This window comes from Lolium perenne, chromosome 7, assembly GCF_019359855.2.
Source record: "Lolium perenne isolate Kyuss_39 chromosome 7, Kyuss_2.0, whole genome shotgun sequence".
Lineage (NCBI taxonomy): Eukaryota > Viridiplantae > Streptophyta > Magnoliopsida > Poales > Poaceae > Lolium > Lolium perenne.
The window spans coordinates 18,914,606-18,937,026 of NC_067250.2; the positions used below are offsets into that span (position 1 = coordinate 18,914,606).

A 22,421-nucleotide genomic window follows, 5' to 3' on the forward strand; every position below is an offset into this window, starting at 1 on the left:
TGTGGATATGGCGTCCACTTTTGAGAGTATCTCTTTTAATCACATTCCGAGAGAAGCAAATAAGGTGGCGGATGACCTAGCTAAGTTCAGTTTTTTGAATAGTCTCTCTTGTAACTGGGTCGATGAACCCCCTAGTTTTATTTTGAACAATCTTATAGGGGATGTAACTATTGTTTAAACTCAGAGCAGCAAGTTTCAGACGCACTCTTTTCCTTACCAGGGTACCTAAGGGGACTGGAAGGTTTTTAATGAGGCGGCTTGCTTGCTTAATATATATTATGGTTTCAAAAAAAAAGGAGAGACAGTTTTTTTTTTCTTCCATTTCAGCATCCAAGACGTATCTTAGATGTAAGCTTACACTGGCTCCAGCGATGGAGCCATGCATCTCAGACGCGGTATTGCAGCTGGTGATGGTGGTCTTATTAATTATTACTGCTGATGGCTAGGGGTCCGGCAGCGAGGTGGGCTGCGTTGGCGATGAGTTCGAAGCTGATTTATGTACTGTTAAAGGGTGCTTGAGCTGTGCTTTTATAATCTATTAATGATATGTTATGTGAAGGGCCAGAAAAGCCGAGGGATCATGCCAAAATTTTGAATTGCTAGGGTTGAGGCGGCGGCTAGGGTTATTACTTGGATTGAGGTTCTCATTAGTTTACTTACGTCTGTGTAAATAATAACCCGGCCTGAACCGCTGTTGTTCGGTTTCCCGGAATTCGGCCTAGACCCGGCACGCGACGTCTAAAACCGGTCCGCGGTAAAGCGCAGCAGGAAAAAAGTCGAACGAAGTGGACACGCAGCGGCGCCTCCCCGCCGTGCCGCGATGAGCCTCTCCCACCACCGCCTCCACCTCCACCTCCCGCCCGCCGCTCCGCCGGCGGCTGACCCCTACTACGTCTACGCGCCGCACGCGCACCCGGACCCACAGCGGCTGGGCGTCGTCACGCTCTTCGTCGCCGGCCTCCCCGACGACGTGAAGCCCCGCGAGATCCACAACCTCTTCTCCCGCCGGCCCGGCTTCGACCAGTGCCTCCTCGAGTACACCGGCCGCGGCAACCAGGTCACCTCCCTTAGTCTGGCTCCACAGCTCGCGGTTCTTACTGAAACTAAACCCTCGCTCAGGCAGAAAGGGGGAGAACCCTTCGTTTCGGCTGTTTCTTCAGTGCCATATAGAACTTAATGCATAGCGTTAGAGTAAATTGGATAAAAATACCACAATACGCTGTAGTGTCGAGAGGGCATAATTTCTATTTTCTCCGGCTGGATGTATGTTACTATACGTTTGGCTGATGTTGTCTCTGAATTCTTATTCTTATGCTGCAGGCTGTTGCTTTTGTGTCATTCTTCACCCATCATGCGGCCGTGTCAGCAATGGTTTCGCTAAATGTAAGTCCTGCTGTGAGCCAAGTTTCTTCCACATTTTTCCTGGTTCTGCTCTATAGATTTTTTTTTTCTGTGGTATAAATGCGAACATAAATTTAGCAGCAGGTCACAATGCAACGAACTCTAGTTTAGCTTTAGTCACTGTTAAAATCCATATCCCGAGTAACAAATTGACAGTGCTTGTTGTGCAAAACATGCTTGCTTTACGTCTCATGCTTTTACTTGTCAAACCACAAACCATATGAGTAGGCTATAAGCTTTACACACATCTCCAATAATAAAGTACAAGTTCAATCTGTGCAACAGTGGCAAGAAATTACCTTGCTCTGGGCTTATAAATCCTATGTTCCAGCTTCATAGCTACTACCATATAGTGTTGATCACTTGATTTTATTATCACTGATCTAATACGTGTTCCATTTCAGGGATCTGTTTTTGATCCTGAGAATGGTGATTGTTTGCACATTGAGCTAGCTAAGTCGAATTCACGCAAACGTCATGGAGGTACTATTTGTACAATATCGCTAATTTTCTTTATCATATCAGTTCTCGCCAGCAAAATGCTATTGTAAACTTCCACACCATTCAGTTGATTACAATTTTCATGTTAGGCGGTGGGGATGTCTACAGAGTTATTGACAAGCGAGTACATAGAACAGAGGAAAATTCTGACAATGATAACAACGTCGATGAAGGTGGTGATGATGTATCTGCCGATGGTGATGGTGGCGACAGTAATGGTAATGGTACTACTTTTTTGATGGATCCCGCATCTGTAAGGGAGTTGCTTCTCAATTCCACATAGCTATCATCTCTAATACTGCCAGTATTCTCATTTAGGCTGAACTTGTTTTGTAAGTGAAAGTATGAGAGAAATTTGCTGTTCAATGATGGCTTCTGTTTACTTGCTTGTCTTTTTATTTTCACTTGTGGTATCTTCCATATCTCGAGGAACACAATATGAATTTTAACACGTAATTTGATTTTTTTGTTATTGCGATGGCTGCTTCCTCATTTTCTTTTATCTAGAATTATTTGAGTTGATGTCATGAAATAACTAAGAGTATTGGCATGACACGTAATTTGGTTGTTGTTGTTGTATTGGCATGACACTATGTTAGAACTTAGAAGCAGTAAGAGTTTGCTTTGCACTCGGTATGTCCCCATTATGAAACAATCATGTGGTCGGATGACTTTGCACACACATATAAATTAAAGTAATGCAGTTTGCAGTATGGGATTTCTCTTGGCAGTTGGCAGTTTCGACAGCAATCTCACTTGCACGTTCTTGTTGTTGGCACCAAAAATTCAGGGCAGGGTGGATCTGATGAATCGTTGGACACAGAAAATGATAATTCCAGCGACAAGGATGAGTTACCTGCGGATCAAAGGTTATCAACTTAACATGCACTTCATATCGCTCCGTAGTTGGAGTTAATTCTCTTTCTTAATTTGCATTCACCTAAATAAAACGCTTAAGCTAATGCGCCACTTCTCCTATATCTGCCGTTTGTGCATGGATTGTTAATGATAGATGATTTTTTTTTTCCTTTGATGGAACAGTGGTGAACCAGGGATCAAGCAGCAGAAGCGGCATTCTTCTTCAAATGTGAGTTCCATGTCCTAGCTTCACTTTACCACACTGTTACCTTATATCCTTGTTATAATACCAATGTATACTGCTGCATTGTTGTGAAACAAAGCAAGCGGTTGTCCATGCTTTTGTAGTTTGATTTGCCATATTCTATATTGTGGCATGATGGTACTTGTGTCTACATTCATATTTTTGTTTAAGACCATTAGAAGAAGCTGATCAAATTAGTGCTGCAATAGGGACATTGCATGCTGTTGGAATCTTGTAGTAGCTCAATTTATGTACAGTACCAAGCTGCAATTGGGTGTATCTGTATGAACTTTGTTACTTCAAACTTTTTTTCTTAAATGTTTTGACCTTCATATATACTATATGACGTTTTTAAGTAGGACAGTGCACATGTCATGATCAAGTTTCTTGACGTCTTCTATAACTGCACATATCGTGATATGTTTTATGGGGAATTTTTAAGTGCGCAGGTGCACTATTTTTATAATGGGTGCATATAAATTTATAGTCCTAAAGTGTTCTTTTTGTCATTTTATTAACTTATGATGTGGCATTGATCGTACAGGGTCAACCAGACAAAACTTCGACTGAAACTCCACCTTGTTCTACTTTATTTCTTTCAAATTTTGGAAAAGCATGCACAGAAGAGGAGCTAGAGGAACTATTGTCTAAGTATGTTACATAAATTCTGCTAATATACTCACTTAAGTGAAGTTCTAGCAAAAACATAAATTGATGATCATTGCTTATTTTTTTGCACTTGGCAGGCAACCTGGATTCCATGTGCTTAAAATGCGTCGTCGTGGTGGATTGCCTGCAGCATTTGCTGATTTTACGGTATATCTCCCTTGGCTGTTTATGTTTTAGTTATACTATATTGCTGTTCTTTGGAGATGCTATGGAAGGTCTTCAATATTTAGAATATGAACTTGATATGGCAAAAGACACTTCAAGGTTTGGTTTTGAGTTGCACATGGGTTACTATTGTTTTTAACCTCATAACAAGGTTTAAGAGCGCTGACAAGGTGTCGTGTGAGCTTAGTTTCTTTTCTGGCTTATTAATATCTGATGGTGATTACAACGTGCGACTCTCATTGTATCAGGGAGTTTAGGAAATACAAATTCTTAAACCATATCATTAGGGTAAGGCAAGCACTAACTTACTTTGGAAAATAAAGTGGTTTATTTGATACGGAAATCAGGGGCCTATCTTGAGGATCAAGCCGTGGGGTCCATCCCCTTGTCCTTGCTGCTGTGGCCATATGTTCTGCCCTACATGACATAAGGTCTCCATAACTTCGGTATAACAATGACATACTTGCTTTTACTTAAAAATATTAAATATATAATGAGATGCAAGGTCAATGTAAGAGTCGTATTTGTAGGACAAAATCGTTTATTTTTGCTTACAGTAGCAGTCCAAGTTTAAAATAGGTTTAACTGTACATGTTCTAAAAAGACATCTGGAATAGAAGATGGGGTAATATCGCCTCTGCATCTCAGTTTCCACAGTTTTTTTCTGAACATTACCTCATTGTGCAGGATATTGAGTCCTCTACAGCTGCTATGAATAACCTCCGAGGCACCATCCTGCCTTCTTCCGATGGTGATGGTTTGCAAATCGAGTATCCTTCAATCTTTGTTGTTCAAGACACTGCATGCTTTTACTCCTTCCCTTCTTTAGGTTTGGAGCCTCCCTAGGATTGGTTGGTTCAGTTTGCATGTTAAACAGAACAGCGTCTTTTAATGAAATTAAGTCAGCTTGGTTTACCAGTTTCCATCATATTTCTACTGTTATTTACAGTCACCCAACAATTGGATCTCACTAGAACTGGAAGTCATGCATCATTGTAGATCCTTGTTTCCTTTAACTCCAGCTGCAGGTACGCAAGATCGAAGATGAGGAGTAGCTAGCTCGCAATAGCTGTTGTTCTTGGATTGGGCCTCGAGCCATGGACTAGAAGCTATCATGGGGCACCCTTGCACATGTAATTGCCTGTCTGGTTTGTAGCATTTGGAGTTCAGTTTTTGCAGTATTCTTTATCTATGTATGAGAACTAAGAGCTGTGTAGTCCTGTGCTACATGTTGTGTATCATTTTACAATCTCTTAGCATATGCTCCCTCCGGTCTCTTTTAGTACTTTATACTAAATTTGAGTCAATTAAATAGGACCGGAGGGAGTATTTCGCATGATCTTGCCATTGCACTGTTTGGTTGGAGTCTGAGAGCAAGATGTCTATGATCTTTATGGGAAACAGCTGCGGGCCTACCTTTGATCGTGACTGATCCTCCAGTCGGATGGTCAAAATTCCGTGAAAATGTAATAGTCAGTAGTATAAAAGAAGAGGAGAAAATGTGTTAGTAAGAAGAAAAAATCTCATTTGTGTTTGGCTGGAGGCTGAGAGCAAGACGCGTGATCTTTCTGGAGAACAGCTGCTGGCCTACCTTGATCGTAACTGTTCCTCCGGTGGGATAGTCAAAATTCAGCGAAAAGGCTATAGGTGTTTGGTCACATCACTTTGCCTCTAAACGTAAAAGAAGAAGAGATAAGGTGTTAGTAAGAAGAAAATATGTCATTTGAAATGGCGGCGGAATCACGCTTGCCAATTTGCTCTTCTTCATCTGCTAAAGAGTTGGCCGAAAGAAGTCACCGGATTTGACCATGCTTGACGTTTGTTTCTCCTGGCACGTGCCAACATGGTAGCTGAATGAAAGAGATTTTTTTGAACATGAATAGTCATGTTTTTCGATAAAAAAATATATTAATATTGAAAGATATCAATTACACCCAGCCTCTAAACATGAAATTGATATTACTTAGTCCTGTATTGAGTAAATAGCGTATCGACCCCTAAATTACAGATATATGACGAGGGGAAGATTTATGGCTCATAAAAGTACGTAGGTTATTTTCGGTAGATGAACAGTTAAATCTCCAATCCATATCTCTCATCCCCGTGCTCCCTGATCATTCCTAATCGTACGTGTCTCCCTCCTCCGGCCCGGGATGCCGCCGTCCGAGCGCTTCGCCGTCGAGGTCGTCTCCCGGACGCTGGTCCAAGCTTCGGATCCACCTCGGGACTTCCCGGCCATGCTCCCGGTCTCCAACCTCGACCTGATCCTCGGCTCCTTCCACGTCTTCTTCATCGCCGTGTACCCTGCCCCTGCCGCGGGGTTCCCTGCCCTGGCCGAGGCCGCGCGCGCCGCGCTCCCCGCGTTCCTCTCCCGGTTCTACCCCTTCGCCGGCCGCGTCGTCGCCAACGCCACCACCGGCGTGCCGGAGCTCGTCTGCGGCAACGCGGGCGCGGAGCTCGTGGTGGCCCGCGCCGGCCTGGCGCTCGAGGACGTGGACTTCGCCGACGCCGACGCCTCGCTGGGCGCCATCCAGGTGCCGTTCGAGCGCGGGCTGGCGCTGTCGCTGCAGCTGGTGCGGTTCGCGTGCGGTGGGTTCTCGCTGACGTGGGGCACGGACCACCTGCTGGTGGATGGCCACGGCCTCACCTCGCTGCCCAACGCCTGGACGGAGATGCTCCGCTCCGACGGGGGCCTCTCGTGGGAGCCCCACCATGACCGGCGCTCCCTCTTCCGCCCCCGCTCCCCGCCGCGGTACGCCCCGTCGCTGGACGCCGAGTTCGTGCGGTACGACCCGGGCGGTCTCCCCAACGTGCTCCTCGCCGCCGCCCTCGTGCGCCGGAACTACGTCGTCGAGGCCGGTGACATCGACCGCCTCCGCGCCGCGGCCAGCACCTCCGGCCGCCGTGCCACGCGGCTCGAGGCCCTCTCCGCGCACGTGTGGAAGCTGCTCGCCGCGGCCGTGAGCGGCTCCGACACGCACTGCCGCCTCGCGTGGCTCGTGGACGGCCGGCGCCGCCTCGACCCCGCGAAATACAACAAGGCCCACGTGAACAATTACCTCGGTAACGTTGTCACGTACGCGTCGCGGGAGGCGGCCGTGGACACGGTGGCCTCGGCCACGCTCGCCGACGTGGCGACGATGGCGGCGGCGGCCATCGCGGAGGTGTTCCGGCAGGAGCGGTACGAGGAGCTGGTGGACTGGATGGAGGTGCACAAGGGGGTGTTCAAGGAGGGCGGGAAGTGGACGGAGGCGGTGGGGCTGGGCACGGGGAGCCCGGCGCTGGTGGTGTCGGCGTTCGTGCCGTTCAGGGTGGACGGGGACTTCGGGTTCGGCCCGCCGCGGCTGGTCATGCCGTGGGTGCGGCCGGGGAGGCTCGGGTCGGCGGCCATGACGGTGATTCGGAGCCCCGCCGGGGACGGGTCGTGGCTGGTGACTGCCAGGATGTGGCCAAGGCTGGCCGACGCCGTGGAGGCAGACCCGGAGGCCGTGTTCAGGCCTGCAACCGCCGAGCGGCTCGGCTTCGCCGCCCCGCGCCACGGCGCCGAGCTACCGCACGCGGTGAGCCGCATGTGAGCATAGGCTCAGCTCAATACTCCGACACAGTACGTCCCTTTCCTCACTCGGACATTTAGCGATTTGTCATTCTTAGTGACGTACAAGTAGTATCAATTTCATGTTCAGAGGCTGGGTTAGTATATATTTTTATCGAAAAACATGAGTATTCATGTTCAAAAAAAATCTCTTTCATTCAGCTACCATGTTGGCACGTGCCTGGAGACACAAACGTCAAGCATGGTCAAATCCGGTGACTTCTTTCGGCCAACTCTTTAGCAGATGAAGAAGAGCAAATTGGCAAGCGTGATTCCGCCGCCATTTCCAATGACATTTTTTCTTCTTACTAACACCTTTTCTCCTCTTCTTTTACACTTAGAGGCAAAGTGATGTGACCAAATATCTATAGCCTTTTCGCTGAATTTTGACTATACCACCAGAGGAATAGTTACGATCAAGGTAGGCCAGCTGTTCCCCAGAAAGATCATGCGTCTTGCTGTCAGCCTCCAGCCAAACACAAATGAGATTTTTTCTTCTTACTAACACATTTTCTCTTCTTCTTTTATACTACTACTGGGTATTACATTTTCACGGTTTTTTGACCATCCGACTGGAGGAACAGTCACGATCAAGGTACGCCCAAAGCTGTTTTCCAGAAAGCTCGTGCGTTTTTCTCTCGGTCTCCAGCCAAACAGTGCAATGGCAAGATCATGCGAAATACAGTATATGCCTCTGCTCAAGCCCCGACAGACCGACACAGAAGTTTCTTAAGGGATGGGTTAAAATCATCCACAACATCCAGCACAGGACAAATGCACAGCTCTTACTAGTTGTCTAGTTCTCATTCATGGCTAAAGATTACTGCAAACTCCAGATGCTACAAGCTAGGCAGGCAATTACATGTGCAAGGGTGCCCAATGATAGCTTGCGGTCCATGGCTCGAGGCCACGCCAATCCAAGAACAACAGCTATTGCGAGCTAGCTACTCCTCATCTTCGATCTTGCGTACCTGCAGCTGGAGTTAAAGGAAACAAAGGATCTACAATGATGCATGACTTCCAGTTCTAGTGAGAACCAATTGCTGGGTGACTGTAAATAACAGTAGAAACATGATGGAAACTGGTAAACCAAAAGATATTCCCACCACTGTTAATGGCAGTTCTAACCTCATGAGCAGACTTAATTTCATTAAAAAATGCACTGTTTTGTAAAAGATGCAAACTGAACCAACCAATCGTACAGAGGCTCCAAACCTAAAGAAGTGAAGGAGTAAAATCATGCAGTGTCTTGAACAACAAAGATTGAAGGATACTCGATTTGCAAACCATCACTATCGGAAGAAGGCAGGATGGTGCCTTGGAGGTTATTCATAGCAGCTGTAGAGGACTCAATATCCTGCACAATGAGGTCATGTTCAGAAAAGAATAACTGTGGAAACTGAGATGTGGAGGCGATATTACTCCATCTTCTATTCTACATGTAATAAGCAACTTTGTCCAACAAATATTATTCTTACATTGAACTTGCATCTCATTAAGTACAAGGAAGTACGTCATTTGTCTGGTTATACCAATTATTATCACTAAATACGTGAAGTTATGCAGACCATATGTCATATAGGGCAGAGTTTATGGCCACAGCAGGAAGGATAAGGGTACAGTCCCCACGCCTTGATCCTCAAGATAGGCCCCGTATTTCCGTATCAAGTAAACCACTTTGTTTCCAAAGTAAGTCATTGCCTTGCCCTAATGATATGGTTTAAGCGTCCGTATTTCCTAAAGTCTCGATATAATGAGAGCCTCACATTGTAATCAGCACTGAAATACCAATAAACCCACAAAAAAAATAAGCTCACACGACACCCTGTCAGCGCTGATAAACCTTGTTATGAGGTTAAAGACAATAGTAGCCCATGTGCAACTCAAAACCAACCCTTGATGTGTCTTTTCTCTTTTGTCATATCAAGTTCATATTCTAAATATTGAAGACCTTTCCATAGCATCTCCAAAGAACAGCAATATAATATAACTAAAATGTAAACAACAAAGGTAGCTATACCGTAAAATCAGCAAATGCTGCAGGCAATCCACCACGGCGACACATTTTAAGAACATGGAATCCGGGTTGCCTGCCAAGTGCAAAAAATAAGGAGCGGTCATCAATTTTTGTTTTTGCTAGAACTTCAGTTAAGTGAGTATATTAGCAGAATTTATGTAACATACTTAGATAATAGTTCCTCTAGCTCCTCTTCTGTGCATGCTTTTCCAAAATTTGAAAGAAATAAAGTAGAACACGGTGGAGTTTCAGTCGAAGATTTGTCTGGTTGACCCTGTATGATCAATGCCACATCCTAAGTTTAAAATAATAAAAGGAATACTTGCATGGAGTTGAATCTACTTTTAGTACTATAAACTTATATGCGCCCATTATAAAAATAGTGCACCTGCGCACTTCAAAATTCTCCACAGAACATATCACGATACGTGCAGTTACAGAAGACGAGAAGAAACTTGATCATGACATGTGCATTGTCCTACTTACACGCCTTATAGTATATACGAAGGTCAAAACATTTAAGAAAACAAGTTCAAAGTAACAGAGTTCATACAGATACACCCCATTGCAGCTTCGTACATAAATTGAGCTACTACATGATTTCAACAACATGCAATATCCCTACTGTAGCGGTAATTTGGTCAGCTTCTTCTAATGGTCTTAAACAAAAATATGAATGTAGACACAAGTACCATCATGTCAAAACATAGAATGTGGCAAAACAAACTACAAAAGCATGGACAACCGCTTGCTTTGTTTCACAACACTGCAGCAGTATACATTGGTATTCTAACAAGGATATAACGTAAGAGCGTGATAAAGTGAAGCTAGGACATGGAACTCACATTTGAAGAAGAATGCCGCTTCTGCTGCTTGATCCCTGGTTCACCACTGTTCCATCAAAGGAAAAAAAAAACAATCATATATCATTAACAAATCCATGCACAACCGGCAGATATAGGAGAAGTGGTTATTTAGGTGAATGCCAAATTAAGGAAGAGAATTAACTCCAACTACGGAGTAATATGAAGTGCATCTTAAGTTTTTAACCTTTGATCCGCAGGTAACTCATCCTTGTCGCTGGAATTATCATTTTCTGTGCCCAATGATTCATCAGATCCACCCTGCCCTGAATTTTTGGTGCCAACAATAACAAGAACGTGCATGTGAGATTGCAGTCAATAGTGCCAAGAGAAATACCATACTGCAAACTGCATTACTTTAATTTATATGTGTGTGCAAAGTCATCCGACCACATAATTTTTTCATAATGGGGACATACCGAGTGCAAACTCTTACTGCTTCTAACATAGCAACATGCCAATACTCTTAGTTACTTCATGAAATCAACTCAAATAATTCTAGATAAATGAAAATGAAGAAGCAACCATCAAAGTAACCAAAAATCAAATTGCGTGTTCAAAGTCATATTGTGCTCCTCGATATATGGAAGATACCACAAGTGAAAATAAAAAGATAAGCAAGTAAACAGAAGCCATCATTGAACAGCAAATTTCTCTCATGCTTTCACTTACAAAACAAGTTCAGCCTAAAAGAGAATACTGGCAGTATTAGAGATGATAGCTATGTGGAATTAAGAAGCAACTCCCTTACAGATGCAGGATTTCATCAAAAAAGTAGTACCATTACCATTATTGTCGCTACCATCACCATCGGCAGATACATCATCACCGCCTTCATCTCCGTTGTTGTCATTGTCAGAATTTTCCTCTGTTCTATGTACTCGCTTGTCAATAACTCTGTAGACATCCCCACCGCCTAACATGAAAATTGTAATCAACTGAATGGTGTGGAAGTTTACAATAGCATTTTGCTGGCGAGAACTGATACGATTAAGAAAATTGGCGATATTGTACAAACAGTACCTCCATGACGTTTGCGTGAATTCGACTTAGCTAGCTCAATGTGCAAACAATCACCATTCTCAGGATCAAAAACAGATCCCTGAAATGGAACACACGTATTACATCAGTGATAATAAAATCAAGTGATCAACACTGTATGGTAGTAGCTATGAAGCTGGAACATAGGATTTATAAGCCCAGAGCAAGGTAATTTCTTGCTACTGTTGCATAGATTGAACTTGTACTTTATTATTGGAGATGTGTGTAAAGCTTATGGCCTACTCCAATGGTTTGAGGTTTGACAAGTAAAAGCAGAGACTAGTTTTTTCTTACAAATTTCATTGACTTGATATACTACTGTGTAGTGGCCAAAAATAACGGAGGGTCAAGGGCACATGATTTCAGCATTCAATTTCACCTATGGATGTCAAGCAAGCCTGTTTTGCACAACAAGCACTGCAAATTTGTTACTCGGGGTATGGATTTTAACAGTGACTAAAGCTACGCTGAAGTTTGTTGCATTGTGACCTGCTGCTAAATTTATGTTCGCATTACCACAGAAATAAATCTACAGAGCAGAACCAGGAAAAATGCGGAGGAAACCTGACTCGCAGCAGGGCTTACATTTAACGAAGCCATTGCCGACAAGGCCGCATGATGGGTGAAGAATGACACAAAAGCAACAGCCTGCAGCATAAGAATAGGAATTCAGAGACTACATCAGCCAAACTTATAGTAACATACACCCAACCAGAGTAAATAGAAATTATGCCCTCTCGACACTACAGTGTATTGTGGTCTTTTTATCCAATTTACCCTAATCCTACGCATTCAAGTTCTATATGGCACTGACGAAACAGCCGAAACGAAGGGTCTGCCTGAGCGAGGGTTTAGTTTCAGTAAGAACCGCGAGCTGACTTAGGGAGGTGACCTGGTTGCCGCGGCCGGTGTACTCGAGGAGGCACTGGTCGAAGCCGGGCCGGCGGGAGAAGAGGTTGTGGATCTCGCGGGGCTTCACGTCGTCGGGGAGGCCGGCGACGAAGAGCGTGACGACGCCCTGCCGCTGCGGGTCCGGGTGCGCGTGCGCGTGCGGTGCGTAGACGTAGTAGGGGTCAGCCGCCGGCGGAGCGGCGGGCGGGAGGTGGTGGAGGTGGAGGCGGTGGTGGGAGAGGCTCATCTCGGCACGGCGGGGAGGCGCCGCTGCGTTCGACCTTTCCTGCTGCGCTTTACCGCGGACCGGTTTTAGACGTCGCGTGCCGGGTCTGCGGCTAAGACCGAGCAACAGCGGTTCAGGCCGGGTTATTATTTACACACACGTCAACCTTACTGTTTTTGAAATAACCTCCGAGTGTATGACCAAATAGGTGGTGTAGTATAATCTCTGGAAACCCAATGTGTACTTCGGGTTTTTCTTCTTTTCCAAACTTTAGAACTTTTGTTTTCAAAGTTTCAAAAAAAAATCACAGCGCATCATCCCCTCCTGCTCGGGTCGCACATGCGAGTGACCCGGCGCCCCCCTGGCCATCGAAGGCATGAGGGGAGGAGGGTGCGCCCCAAGGGACGACGACGTGAGGTGAAGGCCATCAATCAGGCGTCGCATGGTGGCGGTGAAAAGTTACGACAAACGGCGAGAGAAGGGGCTGAGGCAGAGCCACCTAGAATCATGGTTGAGGACCTCGAGCTCGGAGCGGGGCCATTGGAGCTGCAGCAAGGCCGGAGCGCGGTGCGGGCCTCCCTAGGACCAATAGGAGGATATGCTAGGGCCACTGCTATTGGCGGTGGCTCCTAGAGGCAGTGGGCAAGCTACGGAGGAGCCGACGCTAGTATCCATGGGGCGGAGGTGTAGGCTAGACCTTGGCCCAACTGGGCCAAACCTGGGTTAGTAGGTCACGTGTGCATCGCACTTGTCCAGAGTGTGACAATGGCAGTGTGGCTGGTCCTCGACCGTGTGAGAGGTGGATGATGGTGGGAGGCTACGGGTGCTCGGCTATGTCGGAGGTTGAAGAAGGTGTGCTCACGTCCGTGCGGGTCGTGGGTGGGCCATGGTATTTCGGTTATTTCGATGAGCACGGTGGAAGGTGTGTGGAGATAAAGGCGAAAGTCTCGCTAGTCTTCGGGCAATGTCAGCGTCGACGGTGCTGATACGTCCAATTTGCATCACTATTTTGTATCATAATTTGCTGTTATTCATTGATATATTTCATATTGGGACACAATACTTATGTTATTTCATCTATTTTGCATGTTTCATCATTATTGGAGGATCAAGCACCGGAGCCAGGATTCTGCTGGAAAAAGCACCATCAGAACGCAATATTTCGGGAGATCAACTGTGGAAGGAAATTATACCAAAAATCCTATTTTTCAAGATGACGAAGGAAGCCAGAAGGAGGAGCTGAGAAGGCCCAAGGTGGGGCCAGACCACAGGCCGGCGCGGCCCATGGCCTGGCCGCGCCACCATGTGGTGTGGGGGCCCCACAGCCCCTTTCGCCTCCTTTTCTTCGCGAAACCCTTCGTCCCGAAGACCTAAGCCACAGAGGGTACCTCACGAAGAGTTACAGCCGCCTCTGCGGGGCGGAGAACACCAGAGAGAAAAGAGCTCTCCGGCGGGCAGGAATCCGCCGGGGAAATTCTCTCCAGGAGGGGGAAATCGACGCCATCGTCACCGTCATCGAGCTGGACATCATCTCCATCACCATCATCATCATCTCCACCATCATCACCGCCGTCTCCACCGCTGGACACCGTCACCGCCGTAGCAATTTGGGTTTGATCTTGATTGTTTGATAGGGGAAACTCTCCCGGTATCGATTTCTACTTGTTGTTGATGCTATTGAGTGAAACCATTGAACCAAGTTTATGTTCAGATTGTTATTCATCATCATATCACCTCTGATCATGTTCCATATGATGTCTTGTGAGTAGTTCGTTTAGTTCTTGAGGACATGGGTGAAGTCTAACTGTTAGTAGTGAATTATGGTTGAGTAATATTCAATGGTATGATATTTAAGTTGTGGTGTTATTCTTCTAGTGGTGTCGTGTGAATGTCGACTACACGACACTTCATCTTTATGGGCCTAGGGGAATGCATCTTGTACTCGTTTGCCGATTGCGGGGTTGCCGGATTGACAGAAACCTAAACCCCCGTTGGTATATCGATGCAGGAGGGATAGCAGGATCTCAGAGTTTAAGGCTGTGGTTAGATTTATTCTTAATTACTTTCTTGTAGTTGCGGATGCTTGCAAGGGGTATAATCACAAGTATGTATTAGTCCTAGGAAGGGCGGTACATTAGCATAGGTTCACCCACACAACACTTATCATAACAATGAAGATTATTTAGCCGTATGTAGCGAAAGCACTAGACTAAAATCCCGTGTGTCCTCGAGAACGTTTGGTCATTATAAGTAAACAACCCGGCTTGTCCTTTGTGCTAAAAATGATTGGGCCACTCGCTGCAATTGTTACTCTCGCACTTTACTTACTCGTACTTTATTCAACTGTTACATCAAAACCCCCCTGAATACTTGTCTGTGAGCATTTACAGGGAATCCTTCATCGAAACTGCTTGTCAACACCTTCTGCTCCTCGTTGGGATCGACATTCTTACTTATCGAAAATACTATGATACACCCCCTATACTTGTGGGTCATCAAGACTATTTTCTGGCGCCGTTGCCGGGGAGTGAAGCGCTATTGGTAAGTGGAATTGGTAAGGAAAACCTTTACTGTTTGTGCTGATTTTATTTCTTTGCTATAAGTCATTATGGAGAGATCTTCTCTTCAATTTCTATTTGGGAAATCTACTACTACTGCAACGGTAGTGGATGAGGCGCCAGGTGAGGAAGTGATACCATATAAAATACCTATGAAAATTATTGAACGTGTTATGGATAACCGCTATGAAGGGGATGGAACTGTCCACCCTGGAGATCATTTATTGTTCTTACATGAATTATGCGGTTTATTCAAGTGTGCAGGTATTGCTATGGATGAAGTGAGGAAGAAACTATTCTCTATATCGCTGTCTGGTAAGGCGGCGCATTGGTATAAATTACTGGATAATGGGGATTCTCTTGAATGGAATGATATTGTGCCCCGGTTTTATTCTAAGTTCTATCCTCCAAGTGAAATTCACAAGGATCGGAATCGCATATATAATTTTTGGCCTCATGATGGAGAGAGTATTGCCCAAGCTTGGGGGAGATTGAAGTCTTTAATGCTCAAATGCCCCATTCATGAGCTTCCTGGTAATGTTATTATTGATAATTTCTATGCAAGACTTTCTTTTCAAGACAAGACCTTGCTGGATACTTCTTGTTCTGGATCATTTACACGCAACAAAGAAGAGTTTAAAAGGGACCTTCTTGATCGGATCCAAGAAAATACCGAAGGTTGGGAGAACGACAAGGATAGAGAATCGTGTATAATTTATGATTATAAATGCATTGAAGCTTTTATGGATACCGATAAATTTCGTAATATGAGTGCTACATATGGTCTTGATTCTCAAGTTGCTGCAAATCTTTATAAAGCTTTTGCCTCTCATTATGAATTGCCTAAGAAGAATTTTGATAAGTATCATGAACCGTATAAAGATAAAATTGATTCATCTATTAATAAATGCGTTGTAGTTGAAACTCTGATCATGTTATTCCTAAGCTTATATTGAAAAAACTCTTTTCCCTCGCTAAAATGAAGGAGTACTGTTATAAATAGTGCGGTTCATAAAAGTGAAAAGAAACCCAGAGAACTCGAAGAACAAATAAAAGTTGAACCTCTTTGTTGCAATAGTTAAAGATCTTGTGGTGAAAATGTGGAGGATGGTCATATTATTTTCTCGTGAAGATGCTTCTAATATTGTTTCACATCCTAATAAACCCAAACAAGTTAGTGTTCCTATGCTATCTGTTAGAATTGGTGATCATTGCTATTATGGTTTATGTGATATTGGTGCAAGTGTTAGTGCTATTCCTTATGAGCTTTACACGGAGATTATGCACGAAATTGATTCTTGTGAACTTGAAGATATTGATGTGGTTATTCAGCTGGCTAATAGAGAAACTATTTCTCCAATTGGTATTGTTCGAGATGTGGAAGTTCTATGTGGTAAGATTAAATATCCTGCTGACTTTTTGATACTTGGTTCTGCTGCTAGTGATTATTGTCCTATTATTTTTGGTAGACCTTTTCTAAATACTTGTGGAGCTATTATAGACTGCAAGAAAGAGAAAATTTTGACTAAATTTACTGGTGAATCTTATGAGTTTAACTTCTCTAAATTTACCAAAACTCCTTATAAAGCTGATTTGCCTAGTGATGATTTTAAAATGGAGCATTGTGCATCTATTGTTCTTGTTCCTAATAATCCTTTGCAGCAACATTTGGAGGATAGCGAGAGTGAAGTTTTTAGGAAAGAAAGAGATGAGCTTGAGAAAAATTTTCTTCGCCAACCTATTCTCAAGCATGATTTACCGGTGGAAGATTTGGGTACAACACCGCCGCCAAAGGAAGATCCTGTTTTTGATTTAAAGCCTTTACCTGATAATCTTAAATATGCTCATATTGATGATAAGAAAATATATCCTGTTATTATTAGTTCTAAGCTTACAGAGTTTGAAGAAGAAAGGCTATTGGAAATATTGAAGAAACACCGAGGCGCTATTGGCTACACTCTTGATGATTTGAAGGGGATTTCTCCTTCTATTTGCCAACATGCTATTAATATGGAAGATGATGCAAAGCCTGTTGTTGAACATCAGCGTCGTCTAATTCCGAAGATGAAGGAGGTGGTAAGGAATGAGGTATTAAAACTTCTTGAAGCTGGTATTATATATCCTATTGCTGATAGTAGATGGGTTAGTCCTGTGCATTGCGTTCCCAAGAAAGGAGGAATGACTGTTGTGCCTAATGATAATGATGAGCTCATCCCTCAAAGAGTGGTTGTAGGGTATAGAATGTGCATTGATTTTCGAAAAGTTAATAAAGTTACTAAGAAAGATCATTACCCTTTACCATTTATTGATCAAATGCTAGAAAGATTGTCTAAAAATACTCATTTTTGCTTTCTTGATGGTTATTCGGTTTTCACAAATTGTCATTAAAACTAAAGATCAAGAGAAAACCACTTTTACTTGTCCCTATGGAACTTATGCTTATAGGCGTATGCCTTTTGGTTTATGTAATGCTCCTGCTACCTTTCAAAGATGCATGTCTGCTATTTTTCATGGCTTTTGCGAGAGTATTGTGGAAGTATTCATGGATGATTTTTCCGTCTATGGGAATTCTTTTGATAGTTGCTTGCGAAACCTTGATAAAGTTTTGCAGAGATGTGAAGAAACTAACCTTGTTCTTAATTGGGAGAAATGCCACTTTATGGTTAATGAAGGAATTGTATTGGGACATAAAATTTCAGAGAAAGGTATTGAAGTTGATAGAGCTAAAGTTGAAGCAATTGAGAAGATGCCCTATCCGAGGGATGTTAAAGGTATTCGTAGTGTTCTTGGTCATGCTGGGTTTTATAGGAGATTTATTAAAGATTTCTCCAAGATTTCAAAGCCTCTTACTAATCTTCTTCAAAAAGACGTACCTTTTGTTTTTGATGATGATTGCAAGGAAGCTTTTGAAACTCTAAAGAAAGCCTTAACAACTGCTCCTGTAGTTGAACCTCCTGATTGGAACTTACCATTTGAAATTATGTGTGATGCTAGTGATTTTGCTGTAGGCGCTGTTCTTGGACGGCGAGTAGATAAAAAACTAAATGTTATTCATTATGCTAGTAAAACTCTTGATGCTGCTCAAAGAAATTATGCTACAACTGAAAAAGAATTATTAGCTGTAGTCTTTGCTTGTGATAAATTTAGATCTTATATTGTTGATTCAAAAGTTACGATTCATACTGATCATGCTGCAATTAGATACATTATGACAAAGAAAGATGCTAAGCCGAGGCTTATTAGATGGGTGCTTCTTTTGCAAGAATTTGATTTACATATTGTAGATAGGAAATGTGCTGATAATCCTGTCTCTGATAATTTGTCTAGATTGGAAAATATTGCTTATGATCCTATTCCTGTTAATGATAGTTTTCCAAATGAACAATTGGCTGTAATAAAGGTGAGCTCGCGAGACAGTCCTTGGTATGCTGATTATGCTAACTTTATTGTTTCCAAGTACTTGCCTCCAACCTTTTCACCAAAGAAAGGAGGAAATTCTTTTATGACTTGAGGCATTATTTCTGGGATGACCCACACTTATATAAAGAAGGAGTGGATGGTATTCTGCGAAGGTGTGTTCCCGAATATGAACAACAAGAGATATTGAGTAAATGCCATGGTAGTGCTTATGGAGGACATCACGCCGGAGAAAGAACCGCGCAAAAGGTTCTACAATCAGGTTTTTATTGGCCAACTCTCTTCAAGGATGCGAGAAAGTTTATTTTATCTTGTGATGAATACCAAAGGGTTGGTAATATCTCTAGACGTAATGAAATGCCTATGAATTATACTCTTGTTATTGAACCATTTGATTGTTGGGGATTTGACTTCATGGGACCTTTTCCGTCTTCAGAAGGTAACACTCATATACTTGTTGCTGTTGATTATGTTACTAAATGGGTGGAAGCCATACCTACAAAAAGTGCTGATGGTGAGACCTCTTTAAGAATGCTTTTAGACATTATTTTTCCTAGATTTGGAGTGCCTAGATATATTATGACTGATGGAGGTTCTCATTTTATTCATGGAGGTTTTAGAAAAACTCTTGCTAGATATGGTATTAATCATAGAATTGCTTCCGCTTATCATCCTCAAACTAGTGGGCAAGTAGAATTATCAAATAGAGAGATTAAATCTATCTTGCAAAAGACTGTTAATAAAACTAGAAAGAATTGGGCTAGTAAATTGAAGGATGCACTATGGGCTTATAGAACTGCTTATAAAAATCCCATGGGAATGTCACCTTATAAAATGGTTTACGGAAAAGCTTGTCATTTACCTTTAGAACTAGAGCACAAAGCTTATTGGGCTGTTAGAGAATTAAATAAAGATCCTAAACTTGCCGGTGATAAGAGGTTGTTGCAATTGAGTTCTCTAGATGAATGGAGAAGTGAAGCTTATGAAAATGCTAAACTCTTTAAAGAAAAAGTTAAAAAATGGCATGATAGAAGGATTATCAAAAGAGAATTTAATATTGGAGATAAAGTCCTATTGTATCGGTCTCGTCTCAGATTCTTTGCAGGGAAATTACTCTCGAAATGGGAAGGACCATATGTTGTCGAGGAGGTGTATCGTTCAGGAGCAATCAAAATTAGCTCTCTCCAAGGCAATGCCACACAAGTGGTGAATGGACAAAGACTCAAGCATTATATCTCAGGTGATTCCTATAATGTTGATGTTGATATTATTCAAGTGGAAACACCGGAGGCTTTCATTAAAGGACAAATTGACAATCTGCCAGAACTCGACTTTGAATAGGTAACAGTACTGGTAATGAAATGTTCGCAATTTACTTTCCGAACTATATTTTTGCTGTTTTTGGAAAACATGAAAAATTACGAGATCGAAACGGAGTGGAAAAGACGCACGAGGGCGTGCCACCATAGGCCGGCGCGGCCTAACCTGGGCCCGCGCCGCCCTATGGTCTGGCCGCCTCGTCGCCCCTTTCCGACTCTGGTTCGATCTGGTACTTTCCTTTTGTCGTGAAAATTTTTGCTATATAATCCCCCGGACCCCTGGAGGTCCGTATATCGTTTTCTCGACGTGTTTTGTTTCGAGCTGTTTCTGCCAGGATCTGTTTTCAGTTTAGAAGCACCATGGTCTCCAAGAACAAGGGCAAGGAGTTTCCGGATGAAGATAATCGAGATCTTGGGTGGAAAGAGGAGGACAAGGACGTCAAGGAAGAGGATGAAGAAGAGGTGGAGGAAGATTCGCGCGCACACCCGCGTGCTACCATCGCAAGCATCAAGGTGGTGGACAACCCTTTTAGTGCAAACAAGAGCGCAAGAATTCGCACTGGAGGAGCGGTTCCACGTCATTACCTAGCTCCGAAAACATCTTTATCAGGCATTCACCATCCCTTCCACAATCTAATTTTCAATAATCAAATTGAAGGGACTCCCAAGGCAGCATTGCCTAGCAATTGGGATATAGATCGCTCTAACACTGCAGGAGGGAGGAAGCCTGAGGGTGAAGAGTGGGGAAATAACTCCAAGAGTTGGGACTCGCCGTCGGACAGACTTCTTAACCGCGTCGAGCACAATTAGGAGATGATTCGCAATCTCACATACAAGATTGATGAGCTTCAGGAGCTTATTGAGAAGCTTGTCAGGAATTCATCACCACCATCGCCGCAGGAGTAATTCATCATCGGTATTGGCATCCCCTTGGTTTGTTCCAAGCTTGGGGGAGTGCCGCGGTATCACATTATCACTACCTTTTACTTTTTACTGTCAAGTAGTGTCATATCATGAGTAGGGAAGTTATCATATAAGATGGGTTGCAGTTTGGAAGTATCTCTCCTTTAGTTGGTTATCTATGTATCCCTTGGTGTGAGTTATCGTTATGGAATATTAATGAGAAGTCTTATCATTTACATATTGCACATCTTATTTTAGTTTGCAATCTCTATTATATGATTTACCTTGTTGTTAGTATTGGTATCACTTTGGGAGCATTGAATAAATCTATTTGGTTTTGGCAAACTTAGCATTGGTCAATAGCAACAACACTTTGAGGTTTAAGTAGAAAAGAGAAATACATGTAGTTGTTTCATTGTCTTTCTTTCTTGTTAGCTCATAGCTTATTATTCTGAAGTTAAAATTGTTTGTGCTTACAAGGAAGATGCATGATTGTTTCTATCACATGTATATTTGTTTGTTTCCCTCAACTCTTATGCTTGCTAATTAACCTTACTAGCCAAAAACCTGTACTGAGAGGGAATACTTCTCGTGCATCCAAATCTTAACCCAAACCTATGTCATTTGTGTCCACCATACCTACCTACTACATGGTATTTCCTGCCATTCCAAGTAAATACTTCATGTGCTACCTTTAAACAATTCAAAACTTATTATCTCTTATTTGTGTCAATGTTTTATAGCTCATGAGGAAGTATGTGGTGTTTTATCTTTCAATCTTGTTGGGCAACTTTCACCAATGGACTAGTGGCTTCATCCGCTTATCCAATAATTTTGCAAAAAGAGCTGGCAATGGGATTCCCAGTCCCAAATTAATTAAACTAAATAGACACTCCTCCATGGTATGTGATTGATGGACGGCACCCGAAGGATTCGGTTAGCCATGGCTTGTGTAAGCAAAGGTTGGGGGGAGTGTCATCATAATAAAACTAAAATAAAAAGGCACTCCTTCATGGTATGAGATTGTTGGCAGGCACCCGAGTATTCGGTTAGCCATGGTTTGTGAAAGAAAGGTTGGAAGGTGTGCCACACAAAATAAAAATAAAATGGGAGCCGCTCTTTGAAGGTTTGTCTGGCAAGGGGGTTAGAGTACCCGCTACCAGTCGTTGACAACAACAAACACTTCTCAAAATGTTACTTTTATTATCTCTATATGATTTCAAAACTGAAAAAGCTCTAGCACATGATTTAATCCCTGCTTCCCTCTGCGAAGGGCCTGTCTTTTACTTTATGTTGAGTCAGTAAACCTATTTCCCTCCATCTCAAGCAAGCATTTGAGTAGTTGTGATCAAACCATTATATTGTGATTTACTTCGTCATGTCTTTTACTTTTCCTTGTTTAGTACAAGTTTTATCTGAATGAATATAACTTTGCAAGTTATCAATGATTACGAGGAGACTATTATGATTGAGTATGCAAGTTGTGCCATATAAACTTTAACATGAGAGCGCTGCTCAATAGATAAATATAACCTGTTAATTGTTCTCTGACCAAGAACGAAGTTTGCCATCACCAACTATGATTTCTTATGCACCTTTATTTGTGATTACTTTATACTTGTTTCAAGTTGAATTATATGAGGAAGTTGTTTACTAGAATGTCTTGTGTGAATGAATATGATGCTTCTTATCCGCATTTTATTTATCGACTCTTCACTCCATAAACATGTGGTCCTGTTTACCGAGTTCAGTTTCG

General features: G+C 43.0%; 3 protein-coding genes across 6 annotated transcripts; 2 read left to right on the top strand and 1 right to left on the bottom strand.

Annotated features, from left to right (window-relative positions):
- The first annotated feature begins 745 nt into the window (after positions 1–745).
- Positions 746–5,232, top strand: LOC127311256 (uncharacterized). 3 transcript variants are annotated; one of them, XR_007857624.2, is made up of 11 exons: positions 746–1,057; positions 1,321–1,383; positions 1,806–1,884; positions 1,992–2,120; positions 2,693–2,771; positions 2,944–2,989; positions 3,549–3,655; positions 3,751–3,820; positions 4,186–4,269; positions 4,526–4,608; positions 4,867–5,232. XR_007857624.2 is itself a non-coding variant. In XM_051341642.2 (10 exons), the coding sequence occupies exons 1-10, from the start codon at positions 821–823 to the stop codon at positions 4,895–4,897; spliced, it is 924 nt and encodes a 307-aa protein (XP_051197602.1). In that variant the 5' UTR covers positions 748–820; the 3' UTR covers positions 4,898–5,232. The 3 variants fall into 3 exon arrangements, 2 of the variants coding, with proteins under 2 accessions (XP_051197602.1, XP_051197605.1); XM_051341642.2 differs by lacking the exon at positions 4,186–4,269 and having other exon boundaries at positions 748–1,057; XM_051341645.2 differs by lacking the exon at positions 4,186–4,269 and having other exon boundaries at positions 748–1,057; positions 4,894–5,232.
- Positions 5,233–5,930: 698 nt separating this feature from the next.
- On the top strand, positions 5,931–12,020 carry LOC127311253 (coniferyl alcohol acyltransferase-like). 2 transcript variants are annotated; one of them, XM_051341639.2, is made up of 4 exons: positions 5,931–7,442; positions 7,593–8,025; positions 11,678–11,788; positions 11,873–12,020. In XM_051341639.2, exon 1 carries the CDS (start codon positions 5,992–5,994, stop codon positions 7,411–7,413), a length of 1,422 nt encoding a protein of 473 aa, XP_051197599.1. In that variant the 5' UTR covers positions 5,931–5,991; the 3' UTR covers positions 7,414–7,442; positions 7,593–8,025; positions 11,678–11,788; positions 11,873–12,020. The 2 variants fall into 2 exon arrangements, with proteins under 2 accessions (XP_051197599.1, XP_051197600.1); XM_051341640.2 differs by lacking the exon at positions 7,593–8,025 and having other exon boundaries at positions 11,873–12,018.
- LOC127311255 (uncharacterized) lies at positions 8,142–12,588 on the bottom strand. Its single transcript, XM_051341641.2, has 10 exons — positions 12,244–12,588; positions 11,937–11,999; positions 11,334–11,412; positions 11,098–11,226; positions 10,498–10,576; positions 10,293–10,338; positions 9,615–9,721; positions 9,451–9,520; positions 8,705–8,787; positions 8,142–8,401 (listed from the first exon to the last, which is right to left on the bottom strand). The coding sequence occupies exons 1-10, from the start codon at positions 12,487–12,489 to the stop codon at positions 8,371–8,373; spliced, it is 933 nt and encodes a 310-aa protein (XP_051197601.1). The 5' UTR covers positions 12,490–12,588; the 3' UTR covers positions 8,142–8,370.
- Positions 12,589–22,421: the final 9,833 nt, after the last annotated feature.

Bases quoted from the DNA above. Each gene is read 5' to 3' on its own strand.
- LOC127311255 (XM_051341641.2), bottom strand. From the start codon at position 12,489: ATGAGCCTCTCCCACCACCGCCTCCACCTCCACCACCTCCCGCCCGCC. The intron at 11,227-11,333 runs GTACTGTTTGTA...TTTTCATGTTAG, and splicing joins TTCACGCAAACGTCATGGAG to GCGGTGGGGATGTCTACAGA. The intron at 10,577-11,097 runs GTAATGGTACTA...CCAAAAATTCAG, and splicing joins TGATGGTAGCGACAATAATG to GGCAGGGTGGATCTGATGAA.
- LOC127311253 (XM_051341639.2), top strand. From the start codon at position 5,992: ATGCCGCCGTCCGAGCGCTTCGCCGTCGAGGTCGTCTCCCGGACGCTG.
- LOC127311256 (XM_051341642.2), top strand. From the start codon at position 821: ATGAGCCTCTCCCACCACCGCCTCCACCTCCACCTCCCGCCCGCCGCT. The intron at 1,058-1,320 runs GTCACCTCCCTT...CTTATGCTGCAG, and splicing joins ACACCGGCCGCGGCAACCAG to GCTGTTGCTTTTGTGTCATT. The intron at 2,772-2,943 runs GTTATCAACTTA...TTGATGGAACAG, and splicing joins GAGTTACCTGCGGATCAAAG to TGGTGAACCAGGGATCAAGC.